The sequence below is a fragment of the Metarhizium robertsii genome (assembly GCF_000187425.2).
Source record: "Metarhizium robertsii ARSEF 23 chromosome Unknown MAA_Scf_2, whole genome shotgun sequence".
Taxonomy (NCBI): Eukaryota; Fungi; Ascomycota; class Sordariomycetes; order Hypocreales; family Clavicipitaceae; genus Metarhizium; species Metarhizium robertsii.
The window spans coordinates 3,819,882-3,845,405 of record NW_011942160.1 but is presented as its reverse complement, the minus strand read 5'-3'; the positions used below and the strand labels follow the sequence as shown (position 1 = coordinate 3,845,405).

General features: G+C 49.5%; 8 protein-coding genes across 8 annotated transcripts; 2 read left to right on the top strand and 6 right to left on the bottom strand.

Moving 5' to 3' along the window:
• Positions 1-498: 498 nt before the first annotated feature.
• MAA_05323 (Zinc finger domain-containing protein, PHD-finger) lies at positions 499-2,631 on the bottom strand (the record flags this gene model as incomplete). The annotated part of the gene is made up of 1 exon (XM_007823321.2): positions 499-2,631. One exon carries the CDS (start codon positions 2,629-2,631, stop codon positions 499-501), a length of 2,133 nt encoding a protein of 710 aa, XP_007821512.2.
• Positions 2,632-4,049: 1,418 nt separating this feature from the next.
• On the top strand, positions 4,050-6,275 carry MAA_05324 (uncharacterized protein; the record flags this gene model as incomplete). Its single annotated transcript, XM_007823322.1, has 1 exon — positions 4,050-6,275. One exon carries the CDS (start codon positions 4,050-4,052, stop codon positions 6,273-6,275), a length of 2,226 nt encoding a protein of 741 aa, XP_007821513.1.
• Positions 6,276-6,968: 693 nt separating this feature from the next.
• MAA_05325 (serine/arginine repetitive matrix protein 1) lies at positions 6,969-8,847 on the bottom strand (the record flags this gene model as incomplete). The annotated part of the gene is made up of 3 exons (XM_007823323.2): positions 6,969-8,040; positions 8,102-8,596; positions 8,816-8,847. The coding sequence occupies 3 exons, from the start codon at positions 8,845-8,847 to the stop codon at positions 6,969-6,971; spliced, it is 1,599 nt and encodes a 532-aa protein (XP_007821514.2).
• A 528-nt stretch (positions 8,848-9,375) lies between these two features.
• Positions 9,376-11,850, bottom strand: MAA_05326 (histone deacetylase; the record flags this gene model as incomplete). Its single annotated transcript, XM_007823324.1, has 5 exons — positions 9,376-9,728; positions 9,781-9,952; positions 10,011-10,103; positions 10,158-10,221; positions 10,298-11,850. 5 exons carry the CDS (start codon positions 11,848-11,850, stop codon positions 9,376-9,378), a joined length of 2,235 nt encoding a protein of 744 aa, XP_007821515.1.
• A 1,758-nt stretch (positions 11,851-13,608) lies between these two features.
• MAA_05327 (F-box domain, cyclin-like protein) lies at positions 13,609-14,974 on the bottom strand (the record flags this gene model as incomplete). Its single annotated transcript, XM_007823325.1, has 2 exons — positions 13,609-14,133; positions 14,192-14,974. The coding sequence occupies 2 exons, from the start codon at positions 14,972-14,974 to the stop codon at positions 13,609-13,611; spliced, it is 1,308 nt and encodes a 435-aa protein (XP_007821516.1).
• Positions 14,975-16,380: 1,406 nt separating this feature from the next.
• MAA_05328 (ribosome biogenesis protein Brx1) lies at positions 16,381-17,449 on the bottom strand (the record flags this gene model as incomplete). The annotated part of the gene is made up of 3 exons (XM_007823326.1): positions 16,381-16,976; positions 17,032-17,249; positions 17,328-17,449. 3 exons carry the CDS (start codon positions 17,447-17,449, stop codon positions 16,381-16,383), a joined length of 936 nt encoding a protein of 311 aa, XP_007821517.1.
• Positions 17,450-18,260: 811 nt separating this feature from the next.
• MAA_05329 (secretion-related small GTPase) lies at positions 18,261-19,215 on the bottom strand (the record flags this gene model as incomplete). The annotated part of the gene is made up of 5 exons (XM_007823327.1): positions 18,261-18,394; positions 18,476-18,556; positions 18,631-19,020; positions 19,106-19,118; positions 19,195-19,215. The coding sequence occupies 5 exons, from the start codon at positions 19,213-19,215 to the stop codon at positions 18,261-18,263; spliced, it is 639 nt and encodes a 212-aa protein (XP_007821518.1).
• Positions 19,216-20,465: 1,250 nt separating this feature from the next.
• MAA_05330 (Chromo domain-like protein) lies at positions 20,466-25,319 on the top strand (the record flags this gene model as incomplete). Its single annotated transcript, XM_007823328.2, has 4 exons — positions 20,466-20,646; positions 20,865-20,944; positions 21,420-23,093; positions 23,988-25,319. 4 exons carry the CDS (start codon positions 20,466-20,468, stop codon positions 25,317-25,319), a joined length of 3,267 nt encoding a protein of 1,088 aa, XP_007821519.2.
• Between the last annotated feature and the right edge of the window lie 205 nt (positions 25,320-25,524).

Sequence of the window (25,524 nt, the reverse complement as noted above, 5' to 3'; positions counted from 1 at the left end):
AACTTCCGCGAATAAACCTGCAAAGGATTACTTGGCCTTATGTGCCTTACGTGGGCAACCACGGTGCTCTGACAGCGCGCCTTGAAGGGAGAAAGGAAAAGGGCGCGAAATTTGGATAGGTATGAATTTATTTTCTTCATAATGATTGCTATCAATATGGAGGGTATCAGTACCTCCATAAGAAGCTACAGATATCATCACTCTGATATATACACAACATTTCATAATCTTGACTTCTTTTTGAAATCTGAGCGACATACCCCAGTCCTCTCAGTTCTAAGACGAGGTTTGGTCCCGGCAAAGACTGTGGTGGCTATTGACGAATAAGGTCTGAACCTCTAGTCCGAACCTCTGCCTCTGCTGCAAACATTGCAGAGCCACCCTGGTTTCGTTACTGACATAACTGCATCGCCCTTAATACAATCAACATGGTATAATCGTTTCAAACATGCCTAGAGAAGACAGTGTCAGCTAATCGTCCATACATAAAAGACAAAATCAAACGCCAGGAGACCTTACGGTATTAGAGCATAGTAGGAGCCGCGGGCCAATAACGGGAAGCTGGCAAATAGTGCAACCATTGGCGCTTTTGCGAATTTGAGAGACTTTGGGGGATTGCTTGGTGCTGGCCATGCCTTTTGCCCGGTCATCGGCAGCCAACATCTCACCATGCGGACTTTGACCTTTTGCAGATTTTGCTCTCGCCTCATTGATATACCTGAACGCTTGTTGCATGTCTTCATCATCTAGGACATCTCGTGCCAATAAGACACTTGAGTGCTTTCCAAATTCGAGCATTCGGTGCTGCGCCCTAGCAAGCCAACCCGCTTTCTCTTCGACAAAGTTCAGCCAAGCACGGGGAAAGTACGCTGCTGAAGTGATATTTTGCCGCAAAATATAGCCGTCCCACTCCCATATATATTCCTTCTCTGCCGCAGTCACATCAGAAAAGTCCGCTATGCTTTCGCGATGCTTCTGTATTAACCATGTGATATCGGGAGTGTTCTGAGGCACATCCTGCCCGGGCTTCAGCTTTGCTTTGCTTATGGGATGAAACAGAGGTTGTGGGATGTTGGGAACCAGAACCTTGCTCGCGCTCGTCGCCTTGACAGGTCGGCGTAACGGTGGCTTCGAGAACTTTGAGACAGGGGATCCAGACTGAATTCGGCCAAGGAAATTTTTCGTTGGGGACTTAAACACTTCGTCGCCGTCAGGTCCGAGCCGCGACATAGCCCAATTCTGATCCCCAGATATGAGGGCTTGTATGCTGAAGGGGTTTGCGGCTCTCGCAAGTTGAAGAGCTTTTCGAGGAGAAAGCGTCGACTCTCGAAGGGCGGCTACTCGAAATAGCGGACCCTGGCTTGTAGTTTCGAGCACATATTTGTACGTTGGATGAGATGTTTGCAGGTGCAGCTGAAGTTCGTCCATGGAGTCATGACACGCACCGCAAGTTATACAACAATAGAATTCCAAGGATATTGGCTGATCACTTGGCAGTATGTATTGCACCCGGCCCTCCCCATTAATTTCTGTGTTAGAATTCCGCCCACGGTGCTTTCTCTCTCTTCCAAGTGCTTGATCACTCAGTACTTTTAGGTTGTATATCTTGTTCTTTTCTCGAGCTCTCAATGAACGAGATGGTGTCTGATCACCAGCAAGCTCATCATCTTGGTCTTGCGGTGATGCACTATCAGCATGACCATTAACACCATTTACCCCGTACTCGCCAGGATGGCTCATTGCATTATCACTGAACATGTCCACGTCGGGATGAATTGCCGTAATACAGGGCAGGGACCCTTTCTCAAGCCGTCTCAGGGCCTTAAATCCAGCCGTCCATCGAAGATCAACATCCATGACATAGTTCGTTTGGTAACTGGACTGGTCCGAGGGGTATCTTGCCGAGAGGCTCAAGGGGTTCCTCATCCTCCCAAAGACGCTGTCGAATCTGCTAGACAAGATCCAGTGCCGAGTTGTCCCCCATGGCGGGTACAGGGATTGTGTTGGTATGCCGAAGTCTTGTTCGTCTAGGGGTGGCCAATGAGCTGCATTGGCAGCCTCCAGCTCTATGAGCAGCTGGTATGAATCCGACAGATCAAAGGTGCCATCGTCGGGTCGATTAATTAGAATGCTCTCTCTCGGAACAAAGAACGGTGCTGGCAGGTCAACGCGAGCAATGCGATAGGGCCCGTTTGGATTCTTGAACGTGATCAGGTCACATAGTTGGCTCTGGCAATACAGGATCTGTGGCGGACCCGAGCTCATGTCAAACATGGAGACTTTGCATCTCGCCTTGGTGGTGAGAATATCATGAGGGACAGGCGTCCCTTGATATTTCTTGACCTTTTTTGAGTCCTTGTGGAGAATCTTGAGGACCTCAATGCGTAGCGTTGAACCGGACTCTGACAAGCGCGGAGATGCGACGAGATGATCAAGGTCGAGTGAGTCGGGGGATGAGATGCGACGGCGCTTTGCTGGCGGCCCGTCATCACTTTCGCCATGGGGCAACTTATGCATGGGCGAAGATATTATGTTTCCCATGACTGATGACTCTTGAAGCGCCCTAACACCCTTGAGCCAGGTACGATGAAGAAAGGGGGCTGTCCGCTGGCAAGGGCTATGCGCCGTCATGTTTGAAGCCCATTCATAGAACGGCAGGGTTGGAGGGAGACGCCAGCAAGTAAACCGTGGGGATAACGTATGCCAAGTTGCCTCAAGAGCATGAAGATGGATGATGCATTGTTTCTGCGGGTTGGTAGGAAGTTACTGTTGGTCAAGTGCGTTGCCTGAAGATGTTGACAATCTGAGCGTCAAACACGGGGATGCTGCTGCCAAAGGCAGAGGGGCCGCTGACAAAGGCGCGGTCTGGGGTTCAAGTGAGGAGTAGGTGACGGGCAAAATGATGCTGCGCCTAATTTTGAGCCGTGTAAACGAAGCCGTTGGCAACGAGATGATATCGTGTCTGGCGATGTGAGAAGTGAGGCTCAGTCGGACGTGATGGCGCATGATTGAGCAGTGAGACGCGTGAGGTGCAGGGGAACCTGCTTCCATGACGGCTCCAGGAAGGGTTTAGTGCGGGCAAACGTGAATGGGCATGTATGTGGTGGACCTCTCCACACGGTGATTGTGGTACCTTAATAAGATGCCTAGGCACTTGATGGTTAATCGGTACTCCGCTTGTTGTGCTCCATGCCCGTAAAGACAGGTACTCAACAACTCTGTGCTCCGCATTCTAGTACCTGGGTACTCGGCACATTCTGCCAATATGTACATCCGGCCATCTGTTCCTGCCCTCGATGTTCTTGAATCTTGATGCTGCTGTCGACGCAGGGAGTCTCACGTACATTACTTTGTAGGACAATATTCCAACATCCTGGATGATTCTGGCATTTCGCATCAAGCACTGCATTCATCACATGTGAATGGGCTATTTCCCTCGTTACGCTAGAGGCAGACAATCCCTGGGCTTCAAGCAAAATATCCTGCACGTGCACAGAGTATTATTATCATGACTAGTAGTCACTCAGTGTCAGTGTCGGGCTGGGGTGCTTACATAACAACCCCACTTGTCGAATATGCCTCGGTTGTCGCATGCGCTGGCTGGCTAGTCTCACCCCTGCACGCAGCACTTCCTGCATGCTGAATGCAAGGCTGCCGGAACTTGCGCACTCTGGAACTGAACTTCTTACCCCACCAAACCTCGAGGCCTGCATGCACATGTTGCCGTCACTTACTCCTTCGACGCCAACTTTTTTACGCTGCAGTAGCAGTTCCGTGTGATGGTAACATCGAGAGCCTGCCTTCTCGCCACCAAGATGCTCAAAATTCCGCATCAATGTCCTTTGCAAAATCTGGCCCATACTTCTGAAGTTTGACCGCCGCAGATAGATACCCCGACTAGCCGTGTGGAAGATTTCATATCGATTAGAATATTCATTGCCAAACGGTCCGGGTATTCGCATTGTCCAACTGAGATCCTCCTTGAGAAGGGCCGCCCTCGATACGATATATCGTCGTCATTGGGGCTCAAGTCCACAAGTCGAGCGAAAATGGCCTTGACTCGCAGTTCACGGTCTACGCGCGACCCAGCTGTCAACCGGCGCAATGGCAATCGCTCGTCACGAATCGCTGATTCCCGTACGCAGATGCGCCCGAAACCCAACTATGCAGAAGCTTCAACTGAGTCTGATGACGCATCCGACGCGCAATCCACCATCGTCTCCGAACCTGCCGAATCGGGTCCAGAAAGTGACCTCGAATCAAGCATGAGCCATCTGGTGAAAAAGCGACCATTACGATTGGCCGGTCGAAGCGAAAGGAATAAACGGCTCAAATCAGTTTCCAGCAAAGAGGTAGTCAAAAAACAACCCCAAGCGACATCTAGTGCTAGCCCTATCAAGTCGAGAACTCGGGGGGAACGAAGTCGCCCATCGCCGCCATCGAGTGCCAAGAGGCGCAAATTATTGGCACAGGACGTCGCAACTAACAGCCATATCTCAGCTCCGTTTATTCCGGACTGGCGAGACCCCCGAATTCCATTTGCATGTTGGGCGGATATTTTTCTTTATGCAGCCAGAGAAGGATCTACCGAAGTACTTTCAAATAGTTGGCTAATACAGGCCGCTACCACGTGCAAACTATTCACAGAACCTGCCCTGACTGCCATTTATCGTTGCCCAATAATCAAAAATACCGCCAAGGCAAAACGACTAACGCTCCTTCTTGATCGTCCCTCTTCAGAGACGCTGTATAACTATAGGGTCAAGGTCGAGGCCCTGCATATCAACGTTCAGATTGTTCCACAATCGCTTCTATTCCAACTGATCAGTCCACTCACCCGCCTTAAAGAGCTGATTATTTATACCCCTATGGATCAACCCCCCTACCGAGAGTTGGACCAGTCACTACGTTGGCACTACCCAGAAGATATTTTTCGGGCCCTAGACGCCGCTCCCACTGAGTCCCTTCTGGCTAGCGACAAGCCATTTCCGATTGCCCTAAAGAGCTGGGAGTGGAGCGGTAGATTTCTTGGAGGACATGTTCCGACGATCGAGGCTATATCGTGTCTCCATAAGACAGTGCCCTTCTCACAGCTCACTAGACTGAGCTTGACCAACTTCCAAGTCCCCTCACTGAAACACCTGCATATCAAGCCCGGCTCTGAAGAAAAAGAACTACAGACTTACCACGAGGATGGCGCTATGATACAGGCTGTGGCACAAGCCATTGCACCACTGACTTCGCTGAAACATCTTGTCTTTGAATCCTCGACTGTGCTGAATGATCGCTTGCTCCCTCTTTTACCAAGGAATCTTGTCCATTTTGAATTGATAAATTGCTGGGAGGTCAGGTCTGAAGATCTGTCCTTGTTCCTGCGCACCCATGGCAGCGTCCTTAGAACTCTAACTCTAATGCACAACCAGTCACTTGATTTGGGGTTCCTCACGGACTTGGCTGATACGTGTCCCAAGTTGAGAGAGTTACACATGAACCTGTCATATTATCGACATCACCACTGTATAAACGATGCCGATCCCATGTATGATCAAGTTTTGCTGCCATCTCAGATTCCGAAGTGGCCTTCCAGTCTCAGGGTGCTCAATATTGAACATATTCGAGATTGGTCGGTGGACACTGCGGAGATGTTCTTTCAATCGATCATCAACAGCGCACCCTTGCTACCAGATTTGCGATTCCTAGCAATTAAAACCATGCTTGACATTCCTTGGCAGGCACGCGCGACCATGCGCCGAGAGTGGCGCGACAAGATGGAACGGGTTTTCCTCCGACCTTTTGTGCCACCGAAATTTCACACAACTCTACGCCACCCAGATGAGGATGAGGCGCCGCTGGCTGTGAAAAGAATGCGTCTACCGGAGTCTACATCGCCCTCTCGCCGCAGCAGCAGGATTGCCTCCAACAGTCAAGTCTCCGAAGCTCAAAGTCGGTCCGGCAAATCTACGCGCCATCGGCATGGAAACGTTTCCTACAAAGAACCCGACACTGATGATGAGGAGTTCAATTCCTCAGAGGGAGATGACGACGAAAAAAATAGCATTGACAGCAACGAAAGCACCAATGTTTTGTCGCTTGACCACGATAGGGCTAGCGAGGAATTTTTGCATAGAAAGTGCACAACCGTCAATATCCTGTTCGACAATCAAAAGATACGGGAGTTACAATACAGCATGGAGGACTTTGGGTCTGAAGAATCGGACTCGGAAGAGGAGTGGGATGGTGATTATGAAGATGATGAACATGTCGTGGTCTTCTAGACATGCGTTGCAAACTCCATGACCTGCTCTCACTCATTCGCTATATAACCCCGTGCTCTTGTTCAATTATTGCACAATAATATGATATTCCGACTTTGAGTTTAAGTCAATGAACTTGAGTTGGCCGAATCAGCATCGCATTTATTCTAGTCATGTGAGCTGACACCAGAGTGGTATGAAAATGGACAGCAAATGAGGGAAGCCTAATGGACGGATTACAAAAAATGACGAGAATTTATACTCAAAGAATTGAATCAGAATCAAACTTGCAAAATCCCCACAATTATGCTATTTAGTTTGTTTAACGGTATTTGGTACCCTCATGGCCGGCAGCGCTGCTACGTAGAGGCTGGTGATAAAACCCACCAGTTTCCGCGCCCAGCAAAACTAGCATAGTCCAAGGCGCAGAGAACGTGAATGCTACTCAACTCCATTATGTGAAAGGCGGGCGTCTCTACCACCAAAGTAATCTAATCTACAAGATGTATATTCCTTACCAAGACCCGGAACGCCAAGTGCTACCCTTGTACCCAGTATTACTCCTGACATGCCCCTAGCCCCTCGTGCGACAGAAAAAGAAAAGGAAAAAAAACGGCGCTGCAAAAAATACCGAAGATTTAAAAGCGACATGTATACAGATTTTGTGTCGAGGAAACAAAAAGAGTCCAAGTGTGATTTGGACACTTTCGGCAATCAGAAGGCAGCACCACCCATGCCTTCTCCAGCAAGATTCTTCATGCTCTTCTCGCTCAGATCACTTCTCAGCTCCCAGGCCCGAGACTCCCGTTCGAGCCTGTCCCACATGTAAAGTGACTTCCGAAGGCGTTCCTGTTTGGCGCGAAGTTCCTCACGCATCTTCTCTTCCTCATCACGAAGCTTTCTGTAGTGGGGCTCAAGCTCACGAGTTACACCCAGTATAAATGGCGTCATTGATGAATCGAGTTTCCCGCCGGGAATGAGCGGAGGCATAGTTGCCAGTAAGCTCTGCGCAAGGGACTGCCGCGGACCGTTGCCATGTTGGGACGCCGGTCCTGTAGGGGGGTTGAATGGTCTGCCTTGAGTGGGTGTAGATGAGCCTGCAGAGGGTGCTCCTCTCGGTCCAGTAGGGATGCTAGTAGATCCGCCTGGTGTGGTTGGTGAAGGGGACAGGCCAGACATCTGTCGAGAAGGGGTTTGGCTCCAGCCACCTCGTCCAGCTCGAGAAGGATACCCCCGTTGCGCTACGTATCCTCGCGGCCCGGAGGGAGGGTTGGTTGGGCTGGGAGCATCCGAGCGATGCGGCCCTGCTCCGGGGGTTTGCGGGTGTCTAGAGCTTGACGGCAATGGAGAAGACACAGAAGTAGACAAGGTCCGGCCTGCGGAAGGCCCTGTCGGTGGTGCCCGTAATGCAGCAGGACCACGCGGTGGTGACCTAGACGCAGATGGGGGCTCACATGGGCCTGATCGAGGAGTGTCCCTGACTGAGCCTGAGCCTGAGCCAACGGTACGATGGGGGGATTGCTCCCGGGACTGTAATGGCGATCGTGCCCTGGTAGAGCCAGGGTGCGGAGATGCCCTTTCCGAAGGAGGCTGAGATGTAATCGCTGATGATATGCCCGATTCACGAACAGGTGAAGCCCGTCGATAGGTCTGATATCTCTCGCCGACGCGGCTTTGTGAACGCGATCTCGGTCGATATGATCCTCCTCTGGCGCCCGAAGGTGCCATTTTCACCGGCGGGCTTCTTTCACGCCTGTCCCGGACGAAAGGCGAGCGTGATCTCCTTCTGTAGTGATTCATCAGTTTTAAATTCCCAGCAAGTTTAAAATATACCTTAGTACACCAACCTTTCATCGCGCCTGTCAAAGTCACGCTCCCTATCACGCATGCGATCTCTATCCCAATCTCGGTCCCTATCACGAACGTGATCTCTGTCCCTGTCCCAATCGCGACGCGGAGATCGAGGACGATCGTATCTGTTGTCTCGAATAGGAGACCCTCTTCTAGAGGGACTGCGCCGTGGTGGAGGGGATCGTCTTATGGGAGAACGCGTGCGTTCTCTCCGCCGAGGGGGGCTGTCGCGATCACGAGATCGATCGCGTCGAAATCGATCGCCACTTCTCGAGCGCCGCCGGGGTTGGTATCGCCCAGGCACATAGCTGTCGGACCCGGATATCATGGGACTTCTCGGACGAGGACTCCTTGGGCGTGGGCTCCGTGGTCTATCTCTGATAGGACTCCTAGGTCGTCGAGGGGATCGATCTCCTCCTGGCCCACCACCTCTGGGGGTTGGTCTCCAAGATTCACCAGCACCATATCGGACGACCTCGCCATCATCATATCTGCATGGGCTAGTCAGCAATGGTCCAGATTATTTCATCAACGAGACACGCCAGTGAATATCTAGCAAAACTGGGTACGAAACAGCTTCTTTCTTTTGTAGGGCGAGAGCGTTAAGATTTCTCGCAGCCTAGGGGTACGTGATGAAGTTGGACCAACAACTTGGGCATCTATGAAGTAAAGTTGACATGGAAGAGTGGGAATAATCAAGAAATTCTTACCTGCGACCTCGCGAATCCCGGTCACGATCCATATTGAAGGAAAACTGCCACACTTCTGCGCGGGCAGGCTTTGGTCGATCAGAAACTGAAATTCGGAACGCTGAACCTAACAACGTCGGTTGTTTGCGCGAACCGCGGGACTACTGATTACTAGAGGCTGCAGTTGAAAAGTCCACCGGTGGGTCTCTTGGCCGATTCCGACGACAGCGGTGTTACACAGTGCAACACCATACATCTGGTCACAGTCGCACAGTACATGTAATGTCCCTCGACGAATCGATGTATGTCAACACATTGAAACTACCTAGATACGTAGTCCTGATTCATGGCATAGGATTGAAAAACATGAAAAAATTGAAAACGGAAAACATCAAAAATCTCCCTGCAGTAAAATTCCCTTTCCGCCGTACTCGAGACTGGGCAACCTTAACACCATATTCAGAATGATCCGAGCGTAGGCTACCTCCATCTATCAAGGGTGGTTTCGCTCACGAAAACAGGCTCCCAAAGATTTTGTTTAAAAAAAAAAAAGAACGCAAATAATCAAGCTGATGGAATCTTCAGCCTGCTCTCACACCACCGATCCCATTTCCATCATCTTCATCCTCTTCCTCTGTGGTATCTCCTCGACTTGTGGCCGAGACTCGTGAGAGTATCCATCCTTGCACTTCATCTGCATGCTCCTGCATCATCTTATTGAGGCCGAGCTTGGGACTGCGAACAACAGTACCGAATCTCCGCTTTTGTACCTTCTTGGTCAAGTCATGGTCGGACCAGCATGCGTGGTCGCCCGCAACATAGACCCTAGAATTCTCTTTGTACCATAGGGAGAGATCTGGGTCGATGTCGGATTTGACGGGGCGCAGGTTTCCCGTGACAAAGTTGACAACGCCAGATAACTTTGATTTACAGTCTACAAAGTTGTTAGAAATCTGACCATAGGGTATAGTATAAAAAATTCTTACCTCTGTTGATTAAGAGTACCTTTACGCCTAAATATGCGTTACCTACGCCCATGAGGAATATTTCGTCAGCGTCGTACAATTGTAGGAAATTATCCCAAAGATAATTCATCAGTTGCTGGACTTGTTCTTGGAGGATTCGTTCTCGATAGCCCGGAATATAAGAGTCCGCATCCTGGTTCCGCGTTAGGAGTCTCTGATACTTGCACTTTTCCGCTATCAACGCCGCGTACCTCGTCATTCGTAATATAAGCTGGGACATTAATATCCATGATGCCGAATTTCTGGCTGATGGCCCAGTCAATATACCGAGTTACCCCATCCACCTATTAATGTCAATTTGCGAACGAGGTCGAATCATTCAGAAAGTCAAAACTTACTACCCACGCATTATGTGGCTGCAGTGAGGAATCGATGGGATCTGGTTGCGCAAGTATTTGAGGGCTAAGTAAACAAAATGTCAGACAGTCCTGATCTCTACGACAACCGCTACTGCTTTTTTGGCAAAGGAGTTACTTACGGGTCGTGGATAATGACCAAAATTCTCCTTGAATTGTGAAGGTTCGGCGTAACAAGGACCTGATTCTCGAAGGATTTGTACAACTGGTCCCTCTGAACATAGAGAGGAACCATGTTATGCTTCTCTTGTAAAACCAGACGCTGTGCACTCCTTATTACGTCGTGCAAACGGTTGGCGTTCAGGGACTGAACGGCAGGAACGTCGACTATTCCTGGACGCATGCACTCCCAATATGGAGCCTGATAAGCCTGGACCTTGGCTAGTGTCCGCGCAGCCTCCTTGTTGAGTTTGGGTATCGTCATTTTCGGCGGCGGCTCTCCCATGAGGGTTCGTGCGACGGCCACCGCAGAGTTTGAAATTGCAGAAAGATTGTACCCGCCCTCAAGGCATACGGCCACTTTGCCGTCTGCCAGCGACATGAGCATATGTGTCATGTGTGCATAGCACGGAGGGGTGACAAAACATCCCCCCAACTCATCGCCATCTGCGGCATCAAACCCTGCAGAAATCACCACTAAATCTGGATTAAACTCTTTGGCAATAGGCATAATAATCTTTTGGAACGCAGCCATGTATTCACCGTCGCCCATGCCCTGGTCATGCCAGCCAATATTGATGTTTTTACCCAGTCCAGGACCAGCACCACAATTCTCGATTCCTCCGTCTGGCGTTTCCGGGCTTGGGGGTTTTCCGGGATAAAAGTGTCCATTTTGATAAACGTGGATGGAGATATAAAGAACATTTGGGTCCTCGTAGAATATGTTTTGTATGCCATTTCCATGATGAACATCCCAGTCAAGAACTAAAACTTTGCGGCAGATATCCGCGTAATCTTGCTGGCAGACACGAACGGCAACGGGCACATTATTGAAAAAGCAGAATCCCATGGGGGCATCGTACTCGGCATGGTGCCCCGGCGGTCTGATGACGGCAAATGCGTTCTTTACCTGACCAGAAACGACATTCTTGCATATATCAATGGCACCGCCGGCAGATAGAAGAGCGGCAGGGAAAGACATGCTTCCCACATACAGTGACTCGCGGCCCTGGTCATATCTCTTGGTCATTTCACGCAGTTCCGCGGTGCTCAACTTGTCCAAGTGTTCGACCCAGGTCATGTGTTCCGAGGAGTGTGCCAAACAAATCTCTTGGCGAGTGGCGGGACGGGCAGGAATCCTCCACATGTACCGCGTAGGGCATTCCTTGATTATCTTGGGCAGCTCAGCTTCTGGCCCAGTGTATACCAAGCCGGCTCTTTTGAAAGCCTTGAAAATCTCGTGAATGCGCCGAGGGTCTTCGGGGTGGTGAGTGTTTGGGCTAAAATCCGCATTCATGTGCAGTTTCATGCGATCATCGTAGCAGCAACCAGTAGGGAGAAGTCCGCGCCGCCGAAGCTGTTCTAGGGCCAGATCTTGCAGGTCAGGATAGACCCCGTCATCGTAACTGGCCTCATCAGAGGCAGTGTCGTCGTCATCTTCTGGCCGAACGCTGTTGTCATGGCTGGTTCCGTTTGTCATGTCCGCATCCCCCATGGGATGGTCATCTACCTCCATTGTCGAGTGGTCGTCTAGAACAGAGTAAATGGCAATAGCAGAGCATCAGGAAGAAGCACAGCAGTGATAATACGCAGCCGCAGAGCTGCGATGGCGCCAGTCTGCCAAGCTCAGCTTCCTAGACGACGTGGGATCGCCGCCCAACTGCAGGACCTGAGGTGTACATGAGTCAGCAGCAGGTTGATAATGAGGCATGAGAGGATATTCTGAGTGAGCAAGGCCAAGTGCTTCACAACTTGACCAGACTTGCGTGAGAGGCCCGCACTGCGGCAAGGCATAGACAGAACAGACGTTGTCGTTTCCTCCCACCTGCCCAAGAAGAATGAGGCACAAAACAAGTTGCAGAGAATCATATCCGGCAGCGTGCCCTGGGGTGAAGCATGCGCATGGCCGTGCCATGGGTGTGGACAAGGTTCTCTTATCTTACCTATTTGGGTCGGAGGTTGGTCGTGTTTACTTGACGAGCCTTCCAACTGCGCCAGGATTCAGGATGGGGTTTGGATGCGGCCTGCTGCAGAGAAATGTCATGCAGCGCAGCGGCAGAGCATCAGGAGAGCGCAATACATGTATTTACGTGGCCTGGCAGAAAATAGACGGCGCGCGCTGGAGAGCTGTTGAAGCTGCTCGTTGGATGCAACTGGCCTGGCTCCGTTGGGGAGGTCACTCATGCGCACTTCGAAGTGTGGTGGTGTCTGGTGTCGTTTGACTCTGGTGGTGCACATGCGTGTGGTGTTTGTTTGGTGCATGCATGTGCAAGTGTACGTGTGGCCGCTCCATTCAGTGTTCGAACATTGATTCGAATTTGATTGTTGACAACAAAAGCCAGCACTGCTCAGTCGGACCACTTTCAATGGCGCACAGGGCTCCATGTGCACTGTAGGCTCTGAACATTGAATGCTCCAGCAGGCCTGCCACTTGAGCTGTCAACTGGTCTGGACTCTGGCCCTTCAATGTTCAATGAGCACTTGACCAGACTTGACTGAGTCAATCTGGTCCAGCCAGTTCAAGGAGTCAGGTCGTGCCCCGTGCCCTGTGCCCCGTGCCCCGTGCCACCACCAGCCCCAACCACCCACTAGCAAACCGCCAGACGTGTACCAACTTGACTTTGAATACAAGACTGCGCAGCTCCCTGTGTTATCTCCATAGACACAGTGGTGAGACGAGGAATAGGAAGATGTGTGTCAACAAATGATAGAATAGAGGCATGGGCCATGACACTCTTTTGCACCATAGGTTTTTAATTTGTGCCAACTTGCGCAAAAGAACCCAGTGCCGGGCACAAACAAACAGCCCCCTATCCAGCATTCAACTTGGGCCAAGTAGGACTGGCGTAACTGCCGCCTTCAGTATTGCTGGTTCGCCTCTTGCGTCAGCCTTTATTTAGCCTTTAGCCTTTTATATCTAGCTTCTGCGGCCTGACCTGAACCGAAGGCCTTTAACCAAGAATCCATTCAGATCGAAGCAAACATGCGGTTCTGCATATAAAGTGCGTTTCTCGGGAAACTTAACATATTGTCACGAAACTGCCACCAGAATCTGGAGCGGCGAACTGGAACCATTATATATCACCTTGAGGATTCTAGCTTTAACCGGCCTATCTTGTGCGAAGCGCCAAATACACAAGTGTTTTATTATTTGAAGAGTGGACCTTGCCCTAAAAACAAACAATTGGCTTTAGCACAATGCACCTTTTCAATTCAGGGGCTGTCTCTTCGGCCAACTGTAGCACAATTTCCATCCCGAAAATCAGCCCATGTCTCAGTTGACAGCACCTAAAAGCGTTGATGATGCCGCGAGCCGAGATTCAACCATCGACAACCGAAAATAGTCGTCTAGGAGCGATCCGTCATCGCCTCGAGGTGAATACCGCGAATATGACTGGATAAATCTCGACCCTTCTGGTAACTCCCCGGTTGGACTGGCATCGTTCTGCAATCTAGGACGGTCCTCATCTCGCTCATCGTCAAAATCGATGATGCCTCCAACGTCATGCTCTGCCCAGTTGACCATCTCGTCTAGCCAGCCCCTCTCATCCAAGGCACAACGAACAGCAATCTGGATGGACTCCTGGTCAAACGAGAAGTTTGGATGCCGAAGCTGAATTTCCGTAATCAGCCGTTTTCGTGGATAGCTGTAGATGTTCTTGAAGAAGTATAATAGGTCCTCAGGGCCAAGCTTTGCATAAGTCTTGATAATACGGCCCCAATGGCTTTGGTCACTCCAGCTTGTAGCCAGGGACTGACTCCTGCCAACATCTTCAACTAAGGGTGATTGTGTAAAAGTCTACATGCCCGCGTTATTATTAGTTGTTTTCGCCAGAATGTTCATTACAATATCATACCTGCTGTTGGTTTGGGTCCAGTCGAGGACAAATGTATTGCAATATCATGTCCTTGACGGTTTCCAAAAAGTCCATCAACTCCATCAACTCGCCCGTCGAATGGCGTCGCATCTGACTTGTACGAATATCGTCCACAAATGGCTCGGGGTGACCAACTCGTGGTCGGGGGAAGTCACCGTGAAAATATATGCCATACAGCCACCACCTGTATAGTGCCCTTCGAAAACGCACTTGCTCGTGAGGGCGAAGAAAGCGGCAGCCTTCAGGCTGGTGAAACCATCGCATTTGCGGAAACAGACCTTCCCACTCGCGCACTATGCGGCACTGCTTGAGCAGACCGTCAAGGTCAACTGCGGTCAAATGGACAGTATCCGGACTCGGTCCCGATGCTTTAAGCGCGTGTCGGGAATGGGTGACCTGCGTGAAATTGGCACCAACGGGGTTTCCGGTGAGACTCGGCAAGGAAATTCCGTCGCTGAGAACCACTCCTTTATCCCCGGCGAATCGGTGTAACACCACCTTCCTGGGTTTGTATAGACCGCCACTAGCAATATCCTCAGCCGAGGCAGTGTATACCTGAACAAATTCGTCAAAAGGGCTAAAGTCCCGCATGAGAATAGGTAGCAGAATGTCAACCTTTCGTCGCTGGAAGAAAAGAAAGAATTCCGTGTTTGTAAGCGAAAGCTCAAGAGTGGACTGCAAGTCTAGATGCTGGTATATGTCTAGAAGAATCTCAACGGGTAAGCCCGCGAGGTAGGCTACCGAATTTGGGAAAGTCGTCATTGTACAAGATTGAGTACTCATTATCAGTATGATAATCCAGGGAGAATGGTTTTGTGGTTGTGGTTTTTGTTCAAACAGCAACTGTCTTCTGCTGTTAGTAATTTTCCTTTCCTTTCCTCCTTTTTTTTGTTTGTTCTTTTATTAGTATTTTTTTTCGGTATGTTTAGACGCCCAGAGGGTATGAACGCGTTCCTGTATCCTTGCACCGCTGGGAGTGAGGTTTCGACTTGTGCAACACAGAATATCAAACTCGAACCGACGCGGCAATTAGGTCTTGAAAAGAGTCAGTCTTGGCAAGATTCAATGTGAGACCATGTGCATACCTATTTTGAGGAACATGGTGAATATGTGTAAGACCCCTCGAGGGCTACAACCGTGGTGGTAAATTACGAAGGCCGGCGTCGACCACTGCCCAATATTCTCGCGATCGGGCTACAAGTCTACTGCCCAAAGCTGATTGCTGAGAAAGCAAGAGTAGTTCTATCTTTCGTCGCGACAGAAAGGACCGATGAGGAAAGACGTGATGTTGCTGGAGCTTCTAATATGCTCCGCGATTGCTTCGCGATGACTCGATAGGCACCGGAAGCGGGAGTAGCAAGGATTTATTGTTCTGTGACCCCAGCGTTGGGGCTTGAGACTGGGCAGACAAAGTCCGATAGGGTGGAATTAGAAGTCGAAGCGCATGCGCATGCCATTTTTGACGATGAGCCTATCGTGATCGCGGGAGCCATGATTGCGGGTTTGGGGTTTGTTATTTGTAAGATTCCATAGGAGAAGTTGGGGAAGGGGGGAAAGGGACACGGTAAGATACGTACCGTTAACGGTCAACTGGGCTTGACTCGAAGAGCCGCCGCCCGCTACCCCCTCCAATCACCCAATAACAATCTTGACTTTAGAACACTGACCCCAGATTCCAGAAGCAGGACTAGGATCAAGTTTCAAGAGTCTAGTACTAATATTGTACTCCTCGCGGCCAGTAGAGAATGATTTTTTTTATTGTGAGGTTTCAGTGGTTCCATACTATGCAAAATTGGTTATGAGATATCAATTGATGTCAAATGTCTCAGCCAGGAAGCAGTCCAGAAGTCTCTCTTTTGACTGCAGGCTGTGGTGGATTGCGTTGGCTCCCCTACTTGGAACACCGAGGATAATGTCTTGATCGTACTCGTACGATTTCCCTCATTCGGTTCACCAGTATAGTCAGCATAGCCAGGCTTCATATTTTCTGTATCGAAGGCCTTCCAGGTCTTCGTTGCCTTCCCATCTTCCTTCGCCTCTGTTGGTCGACCTATTTGTCTCATCTTAAAGGCACTAGATAACTGAAATGAAACCATCAACTCCGGCGCCATATTTGACAAGATTTCTACCGTAATTACCCTTTTCCACCTTCCCGGCTGATTGATCCCCTATGCAAAAAGAGACTTGTTACTAAGCTCGTCCTTGGCCCGCTTCTGGCCACTGCTAGATCGTAATCCTAGCTCTCCCTTTCTTGACATTCTGTCCATGCTCTGTTCTACTCTGGCATTGTGCCTGGAGGCCTTGGCCTTGCGAAGATCAGAACGGAGTTGATTGGGCGAAATGAATTCTCGGTTTTCATAGATGATCGGTCCGCCAAAAGAACCTTCTTGGATGACGATGGGCGTAAGCACAAATCGAGGACCAATTTCAATGAGCTTGATTTCGGTGTTGCCAGCTCTGCTAGTCGCACCGCCCTTTGGTTTCTTGCCTTTGTCATCGTCACCTGACAGCACCACCGAGGCTTCTTCCTCGCTAATTTGATAGTTTCGTACCCAAATTTTACCGTCGGCGAAGCTGAAGCCCATAACATGGTCGACGAAAGGCTTGGACTTTCGTGCTCCTTGAGGCACTCCAAAGGTATGGAGGAACAGCTCTTTGATGACGCGGAGGTGCGCCTGGCTGTCAAAAGCAGCATCAAATGACAAGATCGGCCGAGATCCCTTTAAGCAGTTTCCGGTAAAGTGCAGCTCTTCCATTGTGTGCACTGTTCAGGGGAACATTAGTTGTAGCTGCAAACAATGAGTGACCGGGATACTTACAGTTCTGAAGATGCAGTTTGATGGCTGGGCCATTGGGAATCTTGCTTAGCCACATATACAAGTCTTTTCCTTTTCTGGCCTCGAAAAAAAGTACATTATTGCAGTTGTAGAGTTCGGCAAGTTCGTTGAGCTCGTTCAGCTTGGATTTAGAGTCAAACTTGACATCCTTTCGGCCATGCGGCAACATCGAAGCAATATCATTGAGCAGATGTCGGTGTCTGCATATGAAACCAGCCAGTCAGAACCTGCAAACTCGTTTTGGAATCGACGAGGCTGTATGAGGGAGTAGCACTGACCTGTAAGTAACACCACGCGAGGAGAGAATCAGCACCCGTTGCTTGTTCTTCTTGACGCCATTATTCGCCGACTCGGGTTTTTGCCCATCAGTTTTAGACAGTGATTTGTAGACGGCGGCCATTTTCTCTTATGATTAGCGTCGTGATATATTGGAAGAGCAGTGTTGAGTCTCGCTGACACCTGGCGAAGTTACCGACAAACCGAAAAAAAAAATTAACCAAGTCCTTGATGCCATTATCGATAAGCGATGAATATGTACAAATTCCCACACGCTAAGTGTTTCGCAGTGGGGCCCAGTTATGGGTAGCAATCAACACGACTGGACCCACCAGGCACCTGGCGCGACACACTGTCAACTGTGTGCATGTAATTGATGTTCTTAATGCTCAGTGTTGTCAATATCTGAGCACAACTTACTTAAGTAGGTACCCAGTCCTGTGCTGGAGCTCCATTTGTTAGCTGAAGATGGCACTAACCCTACATTATCTGCATTGGAAATATGAAAAGACAGGTTTTTACATGTTTTTACATGGACATGGCACAATGGAGTGCCCTTGAAGGAAAAATCAGGAAACTCAGATGACCTATTACGCATGAACGGAAATGCGAGTCCTTGTGGTGTGCACGGAATGTAGAGGGTTTTAAATCATTAGGGACTCATTCAGCTGCTATACGTAAAGAGGGCCGTCTCCTCTGGTAGTGATCGTCCAACGCACCGGCCCAGCTCAAATGTCATGACAAAGAACAAAAAGAAAGTCAAAGTGTCCGCGCCTTCTAATTATCAATAAAGACGTAATCACCATTCCTCGTTTCCTCGATTCTGCGCCGAAAGACTCTTCCCATGCGTGACATGCGCCCCCAACAGTCGTGCGAGACACGTGGTATCTATCCCAAGCCCACGCACAACGTGGTGGGCTGTGTGCTGAGATTGATTAGCAGCATTTGCCGCTCTTAGCGGATTCGTCGTCAGCCGGCTTGCTGAGCGAGATGTTGGTTCCGGCGCCGATCGTAGCCTGAGCGCCATCGCCACTGTCGAGAGCCTTACTGGACACAATCCGGTAAATTTCTAAGTTGGACAATAGTTGTTAGAAGCGTTTAGACAATTAACCATGCTTACATGGCACAGCAGCGAAAATAGATTCCGTACCAGTGAGAATGTTTTGGAAGGCAAGCTCAACGTTGCTGGCATCCAAAGCTGAGGTCTCGATGAATGACAGGTGGTTTTCACCTGCAGTATGTCTGGTCAGTGCATGCCAGGAATAAATACATGGCAAGAGCGCATCTAGCTTGGATCGTACGTACTGGCAAAAGATTTGGCTTCTTCAGTGGGCACTGCTCTGAGATGCCTCAAATCGCTCTTGTTTCCGACGAGCATAATGACAATATTAGCATCGGCGTGGTCCCGCAGCTCCTTCAGCCATCGGGTGACGTTCTCGTAAGTCTGATGTTTGCTGATGTCGTAGACGAGTAGGGCACCGACAGCACCGCGGTAGTAGGCAGACGTAATGGCGCGATAGCGTTCCTGCCCGGCAGTGTCCCAAATTTGCGCCTTGATTGTTTTGGAATCGACCTGAATCGACCTGGTGGCAAACTCGACACCGATGGTGGACTTGGAGTCCAGGTTGAACTCGTTTCGGGTAAATCGGCTGAGAAGGTTGGATTTTCCGACTCCAGAGTCTCCGATCAAAACCACTAGGTGATAGAAATGTTAGCCCCGTCGCGCGGCAGAGGAGTCTAAGCGAGGCCGGTCAGCCATTGGGGATGGCGGTGGGTGTACCTTTGAAGAGGAACTGTCACGGGCGGCAGAGCCCCTATCGTTAGTGATTGCGCAGCGAGATCGAGGGGCAAGGGAGGGGCAGTCCGTACATCATATTCATCGTTGGCCATGGCGGCGGTATTGGGTGTGAGAGGAGAGTTCGACAAGCGAAAGCGTTGCAGAGCAGTGTTGGCGGCAGATGCGCAGAGTTGTTAAGGGAGACGGTGTATGTCAGTCGTCGAAGTGGATGTGGTGGTGTGGGTGCAGATGTGTGGAGGGGGAAGAGTTCCAAAGCAGGTGCGCGTAGTTGTTGTAGCGTGGAGGTCCAAGGTCAAGGGTCACTTGAGCATGCATGTGCACCAGTTGGCTTCAAATGAGACCAGACTTAACGAGCGGTGCCGATTGCTGATTAGGCCACTGCTTTCAGCACCTATGCCAGGCCCTGGTGCAGGGAGGAGTCAATTCTTCAGATGCATGTGGTCTTGAAAGAGACCGGCCCAGGCATTCACTTGGGAGACTACATAGAAGCAGGCGCCCGACGGACACCGCCTTAGAATGGTGTTCTGTGGCCTCCAAGACAACATTCAACATTGAATACTGACATGGAACGTTGGACTTTGAGCCTTCAATGTTCCCACATCAACAAAGCCTGGGCGGCGCTCGGGGTCCCGCTCAGGCAGTCATCCGTCAAACAGCCAACAGAATGGGGCGTAAAATGGCGTGGATTGATTGGCAGAGCGGCGGAGGCTCAGGCCAAAGGATGCATCAAGCACCAACAATGACGGGCCACTGAACCAGACGTGTATCAAAGGTGTTGTGACAAGTTCGAGTTTTTCTTCGAGGATGTCGATTGTACTCCGCACAAAGTGCATGCATCTATGTATGTTACTTATAGCAAGCAATGAATGTTCACAAACCGCTCTGAACTTCCACATTGCACCCGCCTTTCATGGAGAGCCTGGGCAAGGCAGACAAGATTCTGGCCTCCCTTCAAGGGCCGTCGGCCGATGGACTCCGTTGATCTTGAGACTGCTGGGTGCTTAAGTAAGTACAACTCTCGATACAAAGCCGGCCATTGTATTTGGTAATTTTGCTGCTGCTCTGGTCTGCATATATCGGGCTCGTCTGCCTGCCTGAAGGCTGCAGCGTTGACGAGTGCAGCTACATACAGTCTATGGCACATTATATTCGCCTATCAACAAGCATACGCTAATAGTATACTCCAGCCTACTTTAAGGCACCAGCTCGGGCCAAACACTTTTTTGCCTCCCATCGTAATGAAGCAAGGCAGCAATATTGCAGCCACTTAATCCGTAGGAGGATGAACAGAGTGGATCATAGATTCATGACGAACTGGATCTTACTCAGACCCAATGCAAAAATGTTTGCATTGGAGTGCTTTACTGGGAATAATATTACCCGATCAGTAACAAGACCGGAAACTCTCACCCTACCCACTGAAGTTTGGCATCGGTTCGGTGCACGGATGTCCAGTGTTTGGGGCCTCGTTACAACATTGGATATTGGCGTCGATCCTTGTTTCGAGGGTTCCGTCATACCAGGTACCTCGTACCTACATACCATGTGCATGTAAACACATGCCCCGACAAGTCAATGGCCCGTATCGGCTTTGCAGAACGACCGACTCGTCCTGGTTAGAAACTAGTTGCATCAGAATGTGCAACAGGCGAGGAACCATTGTCTTGATCTTCTGATGACATTTCGTTGGTGCTTCGTGGAAGGATTTCAGGGTTGGAACTGACCATACAATCTGTCACAGTTGCTCAGTCATACATGTATCCAAGGCCATCATTTCACCTGGACACTTGCCAAGGAACTCAGGATGCATCTAGTAGGAAGGTACCTACCTAGGTAGGTACTTGCCTAAAGGTTATGTAGCCTGGTATTCAAGGCTCAGCTGTTGGCAGCTGGCAGCATCTGCAGGAGCCCTATTTGTCGCACCAGACTGTTTGCCAAATGCCAAACGCGGTCGTTCATGAGGAAGGAGCTTTGAATATTTTCGCAGCCTCTGTGCTCGATCTGTTTGTCAACTCCGTCCATCGAAAAGGATAAATAAAATAAACTTCCGCGTTCATCAGTGCCGGAGTAAAAAAGACTCGAATACATGGGCCATATCAACATCCAGTCCAGCAGTAATGACTCTGACCGAGGCCAGCCTTTACTTCATGCACTGATTTCACGATAACGCGTTATTAATATAGACGCAGCCGCCTGCGAGATACTTCCTCAGGTTAGTAATCAGAAACCAAGGCCGTGGTTTCGAAATTAACGAATAATTCTAGGTCTCATCCGGATGTGACTGACAACTACTTAGCTTATCGCGCTAATGACTTCCGAGGATCTGTCTCTTTCTGACCCTTCTTCTGATGAAAGCTTGTCACTTTCATCTGCTTCTGACGAAGCATTCCCACAAGATGAATGGGCTGTACGCAGAATACTAGCAGAAGCGAAAGTCCAAGGCGAAATAAAATACCTGATAGATTGGGACGGCTTCGATCTATGCGATGCCACTTGGGAGCCTGCCGAACATTTGAGCGAGGGTCTCTTAGCAGACTGGCTAACTACTAAGAAGAAAACCGGTAAGAAGACAGTGCCAGGGTTTAAGATTGATGAATGGAGGCAAGCTGTGAATGACGACATTCGTGCCAAGTATGCAAAACATACAAAGAGAAATCAGCAAAGAGCACGTTTGGGGCTGGGGCAAAGCGAGCTGGACTTCACATTAGAGCAGTGGATAAATTCGGTGCAAGGACCATCGGAGGATGATACAACAGATACAAATGAAGAGCACATCCAGGAGAAATATTCTGCTCCTGTTTCAGAGCCGCCTACTACCGAGCCAAGGATAATTGGACAGAGCTCAGCCAGGATCAATGACCAATCTAAAGAACAAAAGGCAAGAAGTTCACTTCGTGAGTCTCAAGGAATCCAAGACGACCGGACTCTGTCGATTAAGGAAGGATCAGTCTTGCAGTTTGAGTGTCAAACCTCTCACGGCCCTCCAGAATCTCCACAGGACTCTCCCGAGAATGAGAAAAAGTCACCGGTACAAGCAGCACAGGCCGGTTTATGTGCGTTAGATTCACAAAAGAGCACATTGAGTTCTACACCTAAGTCTAAAGGAGCACCGCATCAGCCCGATTCTCTACCAAAGACTGCTGTTAGGTTCAGAATACCGTCAGTTGATTCGGCGTTAATGCCAAATGTGTTCGTTGGCGGGAAGAAGCGAAAGGCTCGACAAAACCTGCTGGACGCGGCATCCGACCCGAGTCGGCCGCCAAAGTTCCTGAATCACCACAAACAGCGCTTAATAGAGAAAGGCTTGAGAGATAAGGAGGGCGTGACACCTCCAAGAAAAGAGGGCAATGAACCTCTGAGAGTGCATCCCATACAGGCTGCTATGCAACCCATAAATACAATGCCCACGAGTGGTAAAATTAGAGGCATTCTCGTACCTCGAAGTTCTCTGGATCGTGTTATACCAAAGCCTAGCCCAAAGAAAAAGAGGGTACACTGGGAAGATGATCTTATTTCTCAGAAACCGCAAATCCCAGCTGAGTTGGAGAGCCTTTTTGTTTCAGATGAGCCATCAATAGTGGCTCTAAATGCCGATTTCTGCGCCATGGGGGCTTCCGCAGAGTCTCCCTCCAAAGGAGCTCCTTCAATTAGTTCAGCGGAGCTTCCCCCCAGCTTCGATCGTTCTACAATCTCTAAACCATGTCAATTCGGGAGCCCTGACGGCTTATTCGCAACGTTAGACTTCAGAGATCTACAACTCAAGAACAAGCCTTCCTGGTCCTATTGTTTTGATGGTTCAGATCGGCTAGTATTTTGCCATGTCTGCACAGTACATGATCTTCTCTCGCAAACGGCGTGCGGAGCGCTTGAGGAATTGAGCATTTGTCAAGGTACAACTTCATGCAGTGGCATGGACAAGAATATCGTTATGTTGGTAGCCAACCGGCTACAATCAGGGTATTTTGCCGCAGTATGTTTTCAAAATGACTTCTGCATTCTCATCTTCTGCCCGTCGTTTCTGGACTGGACAGACGCATCTCCTGACATCGCCAATTCACCATGTGAGAACATTGGACTTAGGTTCTTGATCTTTAAACCAAGTCCTTTGTTTAAAAATTCAATGCTAGCCTCTATTAACCCACTATCGTCAAGGGCGTCCGACTTTATCGCCGGTAGTCTCAGTGCATTCAACTTCTTTTTTGGAACCATATACAGGGACCTGGTATTTGGTCGGAAAGATGACAAGGCCACAAATAATTTCTTTCTGGTATTTCCGCCCTCGTATCAAGAAGAAGCTGTATTAATTTCACAGTGGTTACGGGAATCGGTACCCAGTTGCAATATAAAATCGAGCTTGCAACCCGGCCAGTGGTCTAACTTCTTGACACTTGACAGTAGCATTGTCATATTTCATGAAGAAGTTCTCTGGACTATTCCATCGCTCCCGAATATATCTACCATTCTTCACAGCCAAAGTTGGAATCTTGAATGCTTTGTGTTATCTTCCTCCGGAGATTTTGGGCAAAACATCCAACGATTTAACCACACTGGTCCAATAGAAGGCAACTATCGCCTAACTCAAATCTTTTCGCAGGGAACAGTAATACTGCTCACGCCAAGCTTCGTGGTATCCCAACCAGCGCAAGCGTACAATTTTCTTAAATGGTTCTGGCAGCATTATGATAACCATGGTACAAAGCACGGACCAGCAAGGTTGGCCGTATGCTCTGACATATGTGACTGGTTGTTTGATCTATCACAAAGCAAGGGTGCTACAAGGGGAGTGTCAGAGCCATGCCATCCAGGCATCAGGGCGACTGAAAGAGCTGTTGAAGCCTTAACTAAGTGTTGCAATCTTATGCAGTATATTATTGCAGAAACAGAGAATTTCGAAGAAGGACCACTGGTATACGCGCCCGATGTATTGGATGGAAATGATGAGCAGAGCCTAGTCAACTGGTTTGGTTCCTGGGCAATGCTCCATATTCAACAATTCAGGAAGTTCCTTGTGCTAGGGTCCAGCTACCAAACAGAAGTAAGGTTATCACGGGTTATTCGACCGGTCCAGTTCGTGACATGCTGTACAGAGCACCTCCCCCCTCAGGACCTTATCACAGTTCAAACACCACATTGTCTGCAACCGGGAGCGGCTAGCGTAATTCCAGAAGCTATGTTGGCCGCAAAGACGGGAGAGTTCCTCACGGACATCGAAAAGGGCTACGGAGGTTTATCCTTCTCCCCTCTGGTCCTGTATCGATACCCAATTACTTGTTGGGATTCTGAGACTATTTTACAATTGGGGGATTGCAAGTCGTGTTTCAAGGACTACAGCAACTGGTTCAATCATTTTAAGGAGCCATTCTTCTCGAGACCGATGGGGTTATGCTCCATAAATATGCTACCTAACTACAAAAATACTTACTTGGGGCTATTCTATACTAGAGATGAAGAACGGAAATCTGTGTGCTCTTCATCTCGCGAAGCACAGGTCCAAAACCTTCGTCCCTGGATTGCCATTTACAGGCCTGCTGATATTCACACCAGACCATGGAAGAACATGGAGTTATTGATTTGGGACCCTTTAATCCGCAACAGTGTGTTTCAGGGCAATGAATTTTACGAAGGAGAACTTCTTTCTGCTCAAGAGAGGCTTGTTAGTTATATTGTGGACAGGAGTCAAGATTTAAAAACTACACTTCCTCTCGAGCGAGTCTGGGTTGGGCCGTTCGATGACCACCAGGACGATGGATTTGTGGATCCCTTTGATTGCGTGTTGAGCTGGATTAGGACCATCTCTAACTCGGTGAAAGAGAGACTTCCCTTGTACGGGAAACAACTTTCATCTCGAGGATGGAAACAAGTCGACCTGGAAGATTTGCTCACGAGGGCCGGCGAAGGCAATGTTCCGCGGCAGATATCGGAAACCCGATCTGCCAATAAGCAATGTCTTCCACTCCGGACAGTTTTCCAAGCGCCCAAGCCGAATATAGGCGCCAGGAGGTCGCCCACATGCAATAATCGCTTACAGGCGGCTATGTTGAGACACCAAGACTCGAACGAGATATATTTCACCTTTCAACCAACCTTGAAATGGTATGGCGAGCAGGTGGCGGCAGGCAGGGGCCTTCAGCACATTAAAGTTTTAGACTGGCAAACTTTCTTTACGCGTCACAAAATCCACGATCCCGAGGATTAAGGTGGACATAGGTTGCATCATTGCATTGGAACAGAGATCTTTAGACTATACAGCATTGCTAGGCACGGCGTTAAAGTTGGGTGGGCGGGGTTGGGCTCCAGGGAATGAATGAATATCTCCTGGCTTCTATTTAAGTTGATTCGTTGCTAGCTAGAGATAAGGTAGAGTCAACTCTAGAGGTTCGTAAACAGCTTTGTAATATGCA